At 44.2% G+C, this 13923-nt stretch overlaps 1 protein-coding gene across 1 annotated transcript; it reads right to left on the bottom strand.

Annotated features, from left to right (window-relative positions):
* LOC121570603 (apoptosis regulator BAX-like) lies at positions 1-2609 on the bottom strand. Its single transcript, XM_041882074.1, has 6 exons — positions 2167-2609; positions 1987-2017; positions 1543-1710; positions 789-927; positions 565-669; positions 1-279 (listed from the first exon to the last, which is right to left on the bottom strand). The coding sequence occupies exons 1-6, from the start codon at positions 2186-2188 to the stop codon at positions 136-138; spliced, it is 609 nt and encodes a 202-aa protein (XP_041738008.1). The 5' UTR covers positions 2189-2609; the 3' UTR covers positions 1-135.
* Between the last annotated feature and the right edge of the window lie 11314 nt (positions 2610-13923).

Genomic DNA, 13923 nt, shown 5'->3' with positions numbered 1-13923 from the left:
TACTTTTTTCCCCACTGTAGGTAACTAATAATACATAGACTAGGTAAACAAATGTATTTGTGTGTGTGTGTGTATGCGCACGCCCACACGTTTGCATGTATTGCTCTTGAACTGGAGTGGGACTGTGTGTGTGTGTCAGGTCCTCCTGGACAGTTTCCAGGTGATAACACTACCCAGTATGACACCTCCGAGGAAGACCAGGATGAGCCCTGAGGACCGGGCTCTCATAGAGGACATCCTCTCCACCTGCACACGTGCCAGCGCAGCGAAACTGTTCACCTGGGAAGAGAGAAAGAAAGATAGGGGGGAGAAGAGAAAGAGGGGGAACAAAGAAAGATGAGGAGAGAGAAAGGGGGTGAAGAAAAAGAGGAGAGAAAGAAAGAGGGCAGAAAGAGAGAAATCAATGACAATCCAAGTTCAGTTTTCTCTAACAATAGTTAATACCACATCATACACTTCAACCATGACCAAGTTTATATCAATATAGAATATTGCCCATTTGGTTTATTTTAATACAAAGGGGAAACACTTGGGGGACTGCCTCTAATGGTATCCATATCTTACCCATCCTCCATGTTTCTGGATCCAGTCCAGTAATTTGCTTCTGAAGTACTCCAGAGTCCACTTCAGAATGGCCTTCACTAACTGGGGGAGGTTGGCAATCACCACCTAACAGAAACGAAAAGAGTGATTTAATACACACACACACACACACGCTTACAAACAGTGATTGTACTGTACGTCCAATAATAATAATAACAAAGTACCAAGAACAGTGTATAACATACCTTGACAGCTATCCTCCCTGCTACGTAGAACAGCACAGCAATTCTCTCCCAGGTGATTTGACCATCCTCAAATACCTTTTCCACCAACTTCCAGTAGTTGGTCTTGCTGGTCATTTGCCCCACCATTCCATCTATCGCACTGTTGCTCGGACAGACGGGTTGAAGGAGGTAGGGTAGGAATTAGACTACTGACTTTAGACCATTGTAAACTAACACACAGAGGGACACACATACTCTATATTCATATGTGTTTATCTACCCAGCAAACCAAAATTGGTTCTGTGAAAGTTCCCAGAACATTCGTTAGGTTGCGGAAAATGTTCTCATAACACAAAAACTGTCCACTTGTGCTGATGATTATACAGTGTTTGTATATAACATTTGCCTGATGTTGCAAGAACGTTCCCAGAACACATTTCATTTTTGTTATTACATTACCTGGAAACCTAATGAGAACATTTGGGGAATGTTCTGTTGTGATTATTACAAATGTTATGCACAACATTTTAGTGAATGTTAGGAGAACATTACAAGGATGTTCATTTAAAACATTTTCTGAAGAACAAAATGGTTAATGTTAGATAAAACCCTAACTAGAACTTAATGTGACTCTTAGATAATGTTATGGGAATGTTCCTGGTTTGCTGGGTAGTCTATTGCATCAAATTCATCAACGTGAATTCACATGAATAACAGTTTGAGAAATTGAACAGGTACTGTAAAACACAAAGCAATGGCTCTAATGTCAACTGACTCGTCCAGCTTCCCGTCCTTCTTGAAGGCGTCTCCGATGGTCCGTATCATCACAGCCAGCTGCAACACCATCTTCTGCTCCTGATCACTCTCCACCTCCTGGGTTTCTGTGGGGTGCGCTACCAGGACTTCTGAATACAACACCTCCTCCAGCTGCTCCTGCATCACTCTGGGGACAAGATAGCATTCTGGTCCAGAACTACCCCTTATTAGAGCACATAGCCTGCTGTAGTGTGTCAAACTAAACTACTGTTGTCACGACACACAGTTCCTGCCGGTTTACATTTCTTCCTTGCACTTAACTGATAATGTAGAGAATACTTTGTTTTTTTGCTGTCTGTTTTTGTCAATTCCCAACCCCACAGGTTTACAGCTAGGTGTGTCTATAGGATGCGTCTTTGTGGTTCGTTTTATGAGTATCTGTGAAAGTGAAACTGAAACTCACCTATTCAGCAGCACCTCTCCTACTCTGTCATCTGTAGAACGAATAAAAAATGAAACCAAAACCAGTTTATAATTCTAAATGTCAAATAGAACAGAATCATGATAACTAGCATTGACAATGTACTGAAAACGTGGTTATATTGTTGCAGTGATGAGATATTGCACTGGCAGACCTAGCTACCTGATGTCCCTACACACGCCATTGACAGTCCACACCCAGGCCAAATGATAGCTTGCTAGCTGTAACTTCAGACAACTTTAGTACAGTAATTGTAGTTCTCTTATTTTGACAGACGATGGTTGCTGCTGTTTTATCTCTATTAAGAAAATATGACATTCCTTAGAGATATATCTTATTTTGACAGACGATGGTTGCTGCTGTTTTATCTCTATTAAGAAAATATGACATTCCTTAGAGATAATATGCAGAATCTACAAGCGCAAGAAATAAGAACGACCCCAGACGATAACAAGACTGGACAGTGGAATGAAAGAATCGAGAGTCGAGAGAGAGCAGACGAGCAGCCGACCGGAGACAATCAGCGCGTGCGCATTGTCAATATGGGTCCACACGCTAATGTATCTTCTGCTTCTGCTTCTGCTTCTTCTTCTTCTTCCTCTTCTTCTTCTTCTTCTTCTTCTTCAGTGGGGATTATCGGCGGTTGACATCCAACGTTATGGTGCATTACCGCCACCTACTGTACTGGAGTGTGGGCCAGAGACAGGGAGAAACTAAATCCTACCTGCCAGCCCCGTTGCTCTTAAAAAAGATAAAAACATATTTTAGACTATATCTAATGACGTTCTACTCAATATACTCTTTAAACGAATGTCCTGTATCCCCTTCTCCCTCATACTAGATCACATTCTATCTCTTTCCCTCTGATACTGCCCACACTGTAGCAATACATGCTCCACGGTCTCTGTTTCCTGACAATAATCACACTTTCCTGTTGGATGCTTTCCTATCACATTTAATGTCTTATTCAACTGGCTGTGTCCCACCCTTAATCTTGTAAAAATAGCCTCCTCTCTTCTGTCCCTTCCTGCCGTCCTCTCCTCCCCGACTTTCCTCTGTACTTGAAATAAATGCCTTCCCTTATTATCTCTATTCAACTGCTCCTACCATCTCTGCACCATCACTGTATATATCAGTATTTTTGCCTTGCTCATTGAAACTTCAACATCAACATCCCCACTACTAAGTGCTTGTTTAGCCTGTTCATCTACTGCCTCGTTCCCCTCCACCCCCACATGGGCTGGGACCCAAGTAAATCTTATCTGAATACCCATCTGTTTAATCCTGCCATGGGTTTGTAGCACCTCATAAAGCAGGTCTTGTCTGCTACGTGAGCTAAAGGACTGGAGACTCATTAACACTGCACATGAATCAGAGCAAATAACTACTCTGTCTTGTTTGACTTACTCCACCCACTGCAAGGTCAACAGTATGGCCACCAGCTCCGCCGTCTATACAGCCAGATGATCGCTCATGTTCCCAGCATGCCTGTAAAATCCCTTTCGCAGGATGAGACACCCATGTCCTTGTAGGTTGAGCCAATAATTCATTGCCAGCTGCTGTCTCCTAATCTGCAATGGCATATCCCCCATCTCCACCTATAATGCAGCTACTGGGGACGTCCGAAACGCCCCACTACATATTCTGAGTCCTTGCCCCTGTATGACATCTAGCCTTTCCAGTGAGGTCCGGGCTGCCGAACCATATGCTATACTGGCATAGTCTATTACAGATCGGATCAATGCAACATACATGGTCTTCAAAGAGGAACGCCCAGCCCCCACGCTAATGTGAATTGATTGCCCCCCATCTATCCTCAGAGTTCGTACTGCTTGGTGACCTAAATTGGGATATGCTTAACACCCCGGCCATCCTACAATCTAAACTAGATGCCCTCAATCTCACACAAATTATCAACGAACCTACCAGGTACAACCCTAAATCCGTAAACATGGGTACCCTCATAGATATTATCCTGACTAACTTACCCTCTAAATACACCTCCGCTGTCTTCAACCAGGATCTCAGCGATCACTGCCTTATTGCCTGCGTCCGAAACGGGTCCGCGGTCAAACGACCACCCCTCATCACTGTCAAACGCTCCCTAAAACACTTCAGCGAGCAGGCCTTCCTAATTGACCTGGCCCAGGTATCCTGGATGGATATAGATCTCATTCTGTCAGTAGAGGATGCCTGGTTGTTCTTTAAAAGTAATTTCCTCTCAATCTTAAATAAACATGCCCCATTCAAAAAATACAGAACTAAGAACAGATATAGCCCCTGGTTCTCCTCAGACTTGACTGCCCTTGACCAGCACAAAAACATCCTGTGGCGTACTGCATTAGCATCAAATAGCCCCCGCGATATGCAACTTTTCAGGGAAGTTAGGAACCAATATACACAAGCAGTTAGGAAAGCAAAGGCTAACTTTTTCAAAAAGAAATTTGTATCCTGTAGCACTAACTCCAAAAAGTTTTGGGACACTGTAAAGTCCATGGAGAATAAGAGCACTTCCTCCCAGCTGCCCACTGCACTGAGGCTAGGAAACACTATCACCACCGATAAATCTACAATAATCAAGAATTTCAACAAGCATTTTGCTACGGCTGGCCATGCTTTCCACCTGGCTACCACTACCCCGGCCACCAGCTCTGCACCCTCCGCTGTAACTTGCCCATGCCCCCCCCCGCTTCTCCTTCACACAAATCCAGAAAGCTGATGTTCTGAAAGAGCTGCAAAATCTGGACCCCTACAAATCATCTGGGCTAGACAATCTGGACCCTTTCTTTCTAAAACTAGCCGCCGAAATTGTCGCAACCCCTATTACTAGCCTGTTCAACCTCTCTTTCGTAACGTCTGAGATCCCCAGAGATTGGAAAGCTGCCGCGGTCATCCCCCTCTTCAAAGGGGGTGACACTCTAGATCCAAACTGTTACAGACCTATATCCATCCTGCCCTGCCTTTCGAAAGTTTTTGAAACCCAAGTTAACAAACAGATCACCGACCATTTCGAATCCCACCGTACCTTCTCCGCTATGCAATCTGGTTTCCGAGCTGGTCATGGGTGCACTTCAGCCACGCTCAAGGTCCTAAACGATATTATAACCGTGATCGATAATAGACAGTACTGTGCAGCCGTCTTCATCGACCTGGCCAAGGCTTTCGACTCTGTCAACCACCGCATTCTTATTGGCAGACTGAATAGCCTTGGTTTCTCAAATGACTGCCTCGCCTGGTTCACCAACTACTTCTCAGATAGAGTTCAATGTGTCAAATCGGAGGGCCTGTTGTCTGGACCTATGGCAGTCTCTATGGGGGTGCCACAGGGTTCAATTCTTGGGCCGACTCTTTTCTCTGTGTATATCAATGATGTCGCTCTTGCTGCTGGTGACTCTCAGATCCACCTCTACGCAGACGACACCATTCTGTATACATCTGGCCCTTCATTGGACACTGTGTTAACAAACCTCCAAACGAGCTTCAATGCCATACAACACTCCTTCAGTAGCCTCCAACTGCTCTTAAACACTAGTAAAACTAAATGCATGCTCTTCAATCGAACGCCGCTGGCACCCGCCCACCCGACTAAAATCACTACTCTCGACGGGTCTGACCTAGAGTATGTGGACAACTACAAATACCTAGGTGTCTGGTTAGACTGTAAACTCTCCTTCCAGACTCACATTAAGAATCTCCAATCCAAAGTTAAATCTAGAATCGGTTTCCTATTTCGCAACAAAGCCTCCTTCACTCATGCTGCCTAACATGCCCTCGTAAAACTGACTATCCTACCGATCCTTGACTTCGGCGATGTCATTTACAAAATAGCCTCCAACACTCTACTCAGCAAATTGGATGTAGTCTATCACAGTGCCATCCGTTTTGTCTCCAAAGCCCCATATACTACCCACCACTGTGACCTGTACGCTCTTGTTGGCTGGTCCTCACTACATATTCGTCGCCAAACCCACTCGCTCCAGGCCATCTATAAATCACTGCTAGGCAAATCCCCGCCTTATCTTAGCTCATTGGTCACCATAGCAACACCCACCCATAGTATGGGCTCCAGCAGGTATATCTCACTGGTCATCCCCAAAGCCAACACCTCCTTTGGCCGCCATTCCTTCCAGTTCTCTGCTGCCAATGACTGGAACAAATTGCAAAAATCTCTGAAGCTGGAGACACTTATCTCCCTCACTAACTTTAAGCATCAGTTGTCAGAGCACCTTACCGATCACTGCACCTGTACACAGCCCATCTGAAATTAGCCCGCCCAACTACCTCATCCCTGTATTGATATTTATTTTGCTCATTTGCACCCAGTATCTCTATTTGCACATCATCTCTTGCACATCTATCATTCCAGTGTTAATACTAATTGTAATTATTTTGCACTATAGCCTATTTATTGCCTTACCATTTGCACACACTGTATATATATTTTCTGTTGTATTTTTGACTTTATGTTTTGTTTTACCTGTTAAGTTGCGTCAATTCAAATCTGGTATTTGGGACAAAAGAGGTCATTACACAGTATCCAAGTTAGTCTAGTATTTATTAATGCAAATACTTCAATGGTAAATATGATGTTCGTATATACGGGCTCACTGAAATACCACGCAGGGCAGACAGAGAACTAATCCATTGTTACAGATTCTTCTTCAAATACTCAGACAGTTTTTAGTTCCCGCTCTCTGCTGGGCCTATCAGAGTAGAGACTGAGCGTGGTTTAGACTTACTCAGCCAATCCGTTGGCGCACCGGCTGGTCCCAGCCCCTTGGCGCTCCACCGTTGCACACTGTTGCCAGGCATAAGTTCTTATCATAACAACCTGTCATGGTGAGAAGAGCCAGCTCCCCTAGACACCATTCCTACGTCCAAGGACGGTTCACAGATCACAAAGAAGCAGTGTAGTCTAGTATTTGGAGACACTAATTCTTATCTCATCTTACCCCCTAAAACAGCTCCTCACATTAATCACAGCTTGCCAGGTGAAACAACCCACATCAGCATAGTCCAGACCTTTTATGCTTTAATCATTAGTGCATTCTTTCTAAGTTAGTCATCCCATCAATTATGAGAATAATAAATCCCCACATATCCCATATGTAACTCTGTGTTGTTGTTTTTATCGCACTGCTTTGCTTTATCTTGGCCAGGTCGCAGTTGTAAATGAGAACTTGTGCTCAACTGGCTTACCTGGTTAAATAAAGGTTAAATAAATAAAAATAATGTGTCCGTGTGGAAACTGGCTAACATACACAACATGCTAGCTGATTATTTGGCTGCTGTGCAAGCTAGCTAGGAAGCTACTGTAGCTAGTTGATTTTTGTCCGGCTAGCTAAAGCAGAGAGGGTAGCAACTAAGCTAGTAAAGTGGGAGGGAGTTAGCGCGACAGGGCAGAACAATCTTTCTTCAGGACGTTGTAGTCGTCGTGGGGAACTTTTCTTTTGATATCTGAACTGTCAGACCACACCACAGATTTAGCGAAGCTAGCTAGCATTATTTCTGGTTAGCACGCTGACGGACTACAGAACAAGCAAGCCAGTGTCATTCCATCACTGATACATAGTGTCATGTTGATGATCAACACAAGTTAAAAGTTACTTCTTGCAACATTGTATCATGGCTGGCAGCACCACCAAGACAGTCCACGATATCTTTCAATCTATGGAGTATGGACCGAGTAGTTCCAGCACTGCTACTGCTCAGGTAAAAACAAAACAAAAAATATGTATTTGCTGCACAAGTGTCGAGATATTTGTTGCATAGGTCTAAGTAGTGGTAAGACATAAAACCACCTTTGAGGTGAATTTACTCGAAATAACATTTTGTTAGAATGTCACCCATGTAATGACATTTTAACTTCACTCTTGTACATCACGTTTTACAGTATGTCTTAGAAAATATGATTTCTGTTAGCTGGCTATTACCATGTGAAGTTTATTACTGTAACTTACTCACAAGGCGTGATTGTCTGACAATGTGTGATGGGGTCTGTGTGGCCCTGGGGGTCAAGTTGGGTGGGATCTTCTGTATAGAACAGCAGTCTGTCTGAACAGCCCGACTCTTTCAACAGCTAACCACCTAACATGTCCAGATTGCATTTCAGAAATGTAGCTTTTGCTAGATTATGTGCAGTAGGATGTGCTTGGAACTGGTGAAAAGTGTACCATGACCTGACTACTCTGTCAATATCTGATACCCTAATCTTTTTCTTTTTTGCCCTATTCTTTTATTGGTTACTCTGGGTTGGAGGTGTCAGTCTCTGCAGCCAATCAAATGTGAGCATAGCACAACTCAGAATTGGTCCCATTCATGTCTACCTGTCAACATTTTAATAGGCCTACATTATAAGACAATTATGTCAAATATATTGAAATTCAGTCCATGCCACACATTTCTTCCACAACACTGGGGGGAGAAAATGACTACATTATGCTGAATTATGATGCTGCTGAATTCTTATTTTATTGTTACTACAATTGTCACTATATCTTATAGATATACAGTGGGGAAAAAAAGTATTTAGTCAGCCACCAATTGTGCAACTTCTCCCACTTAAAAAGATGAGAGAGGCCTGTAATTTTCATCATAGGTACACGTAAACTATGACAGACAAAATGAGATTTTTTTTCTCCAGAAAATCATATTGTAGGATTTTTAATGAATTTATTTGCAAATTATGGTGGAAAATAAGTATTTGGTCAATAACAAAAGTTTATCAATACTTTGTTATATACCCTTTGTTGGCAATGACACTGGTCATAGGTTTTCACACACTGTTGCTGGTCTTTTGGCCCATTCCTCCATGCAGATCTCCTCTAGAGTAGTGATGTTTTGGGGCTGTCGCTGGGCAACACGGACTTTCAACTCCCTCCAAAGATTTTCTATGGGGTTGAGATCTGGAGACTGGCTAGGCCACTCCAGGACCTTGAAATGCTTCTTACGAAGCCACTCCTTCGTTGCCCGGGCGGTGTGTTTGGGATCATTGTCATGCTGAATGACCCAGCCACGTTTCATCTTCAATGCCCTTGCTGATGGAAGGAGGTTTTCACTCAAAATCTCACGATACATGGCCCCATTCATTCTTTCCTTTACACGGATCAGTCGTCCTGGTCCCTTTGCAGAAAAACAGCCCCAAAGCATGATGTTTCCACCCCCATGCTTCACAGTAGGTATGGTGTTCTTTGGATGCAACTCAGCATTCTTTGTCCTCCAAACACAACGAATTGAGTTTTTACCAAAAAGTTCTATTTTGGTTTCATCTGACCATATGACATTCTCCCAATCCTCTTCTGGATCATCCAAATGCACTCTAGCACACTTCAGACGGGCCTGAACATGTACTGGCTTAAGCAGGGGGACACGTCTGGCACTGCAGGATTTGAGTCCCTGGCGGCGTAGTGTGTTACTGATGGTAGGCTTTGTTACTTTGGTCCCAGCTCTCTGCAGGTCATTCACTAGGTCCCCCCGTGTGGTTCTGGGATTTTTGCTCACCGTTCTTGTGATCATTTTGACCCCACGGGGTGAGATCTTGCGTGGAGCCCCAGATCGAGGGAGATTATCAGTGGTCTTCCATTTCCTAATAATTGCTCCCACAGTTGATTTCTTCAAACCAAGCTGCTTACCTATTGCAGATTCAGTCTTCCCAGCCTGGTGCAGGTCTACAATTTTGTTTCTGGTGTCCTTTGACAGCTCTTTGGTCTTGGCCATAGTGGAGTTTGGAGTGTGACTGTTTGAGGTTGTAGACAGGTGTCTTTTATACTGATAACAAGTTCAAACAGGTGCCATTAATACAGGTAACGTGTGGAGGACAGAGGAGCCTCTTAAAGAAGAGGTTACAGGTCTGTGAGAGCCAGAAATCTTGCTTGTTTGTAGGTGACCAAATACTTATTTTCCACCATAATTTGCAAATAAATTCATTAAAAATCCTACAATGTGATTTTCTGAAAAAAAAATGCTCAATTTGTCTGTCATAGTTGACGTGTACCTATGATGAAAATTACAGGCCTCTCTCATCTTTTTAAGTGGGAGAACTTGCACAATTGGTGGCTGACTAAATACTTTTTTCCCCCACTGTAGATATAGAAATAGATGCTGGGGTTGAATTTGAAGGCAGAAGATGCTCTTATCTCTATCAGTCTCAGTGTATGGGGACCTTCCTGTCTGACTTATTTCTCTTGCGGAGCTGTATGTCTGCCTCTGGGCTGCTGGGGGGGCTGATGGTTGACATCATCATCATCACTCCACTCCCTCTCCTCTTGCACAAGGGACTCTGGCTGGGGGAACTCAACCCAGCATATTCAGTTCCAGGGCCCAGACCCTTACTACAATCCCCAACAAGTGTAGGGCTTTCTCTACCAGGGGTTGGCTGAAAATGGGGCCGGTCTAAAGGTACACCCTCACCTGAATTGAGAATAGTAATGGAGACATTATCAGTCTTTTCAACCTTTGAACTCCTGCTGCAGTTGAGCTCATCCTCATCTTCTGTGTCATCACGGCAGCGTTTTGACAGCAGCATTTCAGAAGTATATTTTGGGATTGGGTCCCTTGGAAGTATGTAGGAAGTAAAAGATACTGTGCTAGTGTGGCGGGCCACAGGCCTCCTTTTGAGAGGCATTTCCAGCTCATCATCTCTTGGCAGGTGGATCCAGAGAGTTGGTTGTAGGCTCAGGGAACTTGGTATTGTAAGAGCTGGGCAGGTTTTAAGTACCTTACACTGGGTAGGATACTATCATCACCATCCTCATCTTTAATGAGCCCTGGGCTAGTGTATGTTAGACGGTCTTCGGACCCTTTGCATGTCACTAGGGCTTGCTTGGAGAATTGTCAGCCCATTTAGTCACTGGATCAAGCTCCTGACCGCATGTTGGCTACAGCTCAATCTCCTGCAGCTGCTCAGGAGAAGGCTCTGAAGACACCTCAAACACTTGACACAACATCGGAGGTGTCGTGGTCTGAGGCCAAGGTTGAGGAGACTGCTTTGTGTCTCACCCTCAGCCCCTTTTGGTAACTCAAGGGATATCCCACTCTACTGCAGGGGTTCAGTGGGAATGTCAGGCAGTTCTCTGATTACACTGGACAGCTCAATCTCATTGCTTGTACTAGGCTTGGGCGGTATACCGTATATGCTGTATACCGGGGTATTTGGAAATAGCCACAGGATGGTTTTTTCAATACAGGTAATACCGTTGAAACTTTCTTTAAATGTGATTTTTTTTGGTGCTACTTTTTTAGTAAATACCTGCAGTGAACTTGTGCAATACATTAAGAGATGAAGAAGAGACGCGTTCTTCATTTCACCTGTCACATAATTTTTTAGGGCTGACCCCAGTTAGTCGACTGGTCGATTGTTTGGTCGATAGGCTGTTGGTCGACCAATATTTTTTTTTTTGAGCAGTAGCAAATATATATACAGTACCAGTCAAACGTTTGGACACACCTAAACATTCAAGGGTTTTTCTTTATTTTTACTATTTTCTACATTGTAGAATAATAGTGAAGACATCAAAACTATGAAATAACACATATGGAATCATGTAGTAACCAAAAAAGTGTTAAAGAAATCAAAATGTATTTTATATTTGAGATTCTTCAAATAGCCACCCTTTGCCTTTATGACAGCGTTCCACACACTTGGCATTCTCTCAATCAGCTTCACCTGGAATGCTTTTCCAACAGTCTTGAAGGAGTTCCCACATATGCTGAGCACTTGTTGGCTGCTTTTCCTTCACTCTGTGGTCCAACTCATCCCAAACCATCTCAATTGGGTTGAGGTCGGTTGATTGTGGAGGCCAGGTCATCTGATGCAGCACTCCATCACTCTCCTTCTTGGTCAAATAGCCCTTACACAGTCTGGAGGTGTTTTGGGTCGTTGTCCTGTTGACAAACTAATGATAGTCCCACTAAGCGCAAACCAGATGGGATGGCGTATCGCTGCTGAATGCTGTGGTAGCCATGCTGGTTAAGTGTGCCTTGAATTCTAAATAAATCACCCCCACACCATCACTCCTCCTCCTCCATACTTCATGGTGGGAACCACACATGCGGAGATCATCCGTTCAATTACTCTGCGTCTCACAAAGACACAGCGGTTGGAACCAAAAATCTCAAATTTGGCCAAAGGACAGATTTCCACCGGTCCAATGTCCATTGCTCGTGTTTCTTGGCCCAAGCAAGTCTCTTCTTCTTAATGGTGTCCTTTAGTAGTGGTTTCTTTGCAGCAATTCGACCATGAAGGCCTGATTTCACGCAGTCTCCTCTGATCAGTTGATCTTGAGATGTGTCTGTGACTTGAACTCTGTGAAGCATTTATTTGTGCTGCAATCTAAGGTGCAGTTAACTCTAATGAACTTATCCTCTGCAGCAGTGTTAACTCTGGGTCTTCCTTTCCTATGGCGGTCCTCATGAGAGCCAGTTTCATCATAGCGCTTGACGGTTTTTGCGACTGCACTTTCAAAGTTCTTGAAATGTTCTGTATTGATTAACCTTCATGTCTTAATGTAATGATGGACTTTGGGATGGGGAGGGGCTTTAGCAGGGGGAATAGTGGAGAACAATTGGAGGGTTACTTAGTAGCAATACAAATATCATGGTACAGCTATATGGACACAATCACTATGGTATTTTTTATTGGTAAATTTACAAACATATATTATGATAAATAGATTTATGGTATATGGTGAAATAAGTATAGCCAGTTATAATTGTAATGGCTTAGCAGATAATAACAAAAGAAGAACAATATTTACATGGCTCAAAGAGAAGGAATATAATATCTATTGTTTACAGAAACTCATTCAACAATTATAGATGAAGTTGCATGGAAATAGGGGGGGCAAATATACTTCTCCCATGGGCAAAGAAACTCAAAAGGGGTGATGATATTAATTAACAGTAATTTCGATCCGAATGTGCAAATTGTCCAAACAGATACGCAAGGTAGATGGATTGTCAGTGAACCCTTCACCTCTGTCTAGGGTTCACTGATACACACTACAACCCTTCACATTTACATTTACATTTACATTTTAGTCATTTAGCAGACGCTCTTATCCAGAGCGACTTACAGGAGCAATTAGGGTAAAGTGCCTTGCTCAAGGGCACATTTACGTCATTTAGCAGACGCTCTTATCCAGAGCGACTCACCAATTGGTGCGTTCACCCTATAGCCAGTGGGATAACCACTTTACAATTTGGGGGGGGGGGGGTAGAAGGATTACTTTATCCTATCCCAGGTATTCCTTAAAGAGGTGGGGTTTCAAATGTCTCCGGAAGGTGGTGAGTGACTCCGCTGTCCTGGCGTCGTGAGGGAGCTTGTTCCACCATTGGGGTGCCAGAGCAGCGAACAGTTTTGACTGGGCTGAGCGGGAACTATGCTTCCGCAGAGGAAGGGGAGCCAGCAGGCCAGAGGTGGATGAACGCAATGCCCTCGTTTGGGTGTAGGGACTGATCAGAGCCCGAAGGTACAGAGGTGCCGTTCCCCCTCACTGCTCCATAGGCAAGCACCATGGTCTTGTAGCGGATACGAGCTTCAACTGGAAGCCAGTGGAGTGTGCGGAGGAGGGGTGACGTGAGAGAACTTGGGAAGGTTGAACACCAGACGGGCTGCGGCATTCTGGATGAGTTGTAGGGGTTTAATGGCACAGGCAGGGAGGCCAGCCAACAGCGAGTTGCAGTAGTCCAGACGGGAGATGACAAGTGCCTGGATTAGGACCTGTGCCGCTTCCTGTGTAAGGCAGGGTCGTACTCTCCGAATGTTGTAGAGCATGAACCTGCAGGAGCGGGTCACCGCCTTGATGTTGGCGGAGAACGACAGGGTGTTGTCCAGGGTCACGCCTAGGCTCTTTCGCACTCTGGGAGGAGGACACAGCGGAGTTGTCAACCGTGATGGCGAGATCATGGAACGGGCAGTCC

The sequence above is a fragment of the Coregonus clupeaformis genome, chromosome 7 (assembly GCF_020615455.1).
Source record: "Coregonus clupeaformis isolate EN_2021a chromosome 7, ASM2061545v1, whole genome shotgun sequence".
Lineage (NCBI taxonomy): Eukaryota > Metazoa > Chordata > Actinopteri > Salmoniformes > Salmonidae > Coregonus > Coregonus clupeaformis.
Note: the sequence above shows the minus strand (reverse complement) of the source record. Positions and strands in the feature narration are given on the sequence as shown.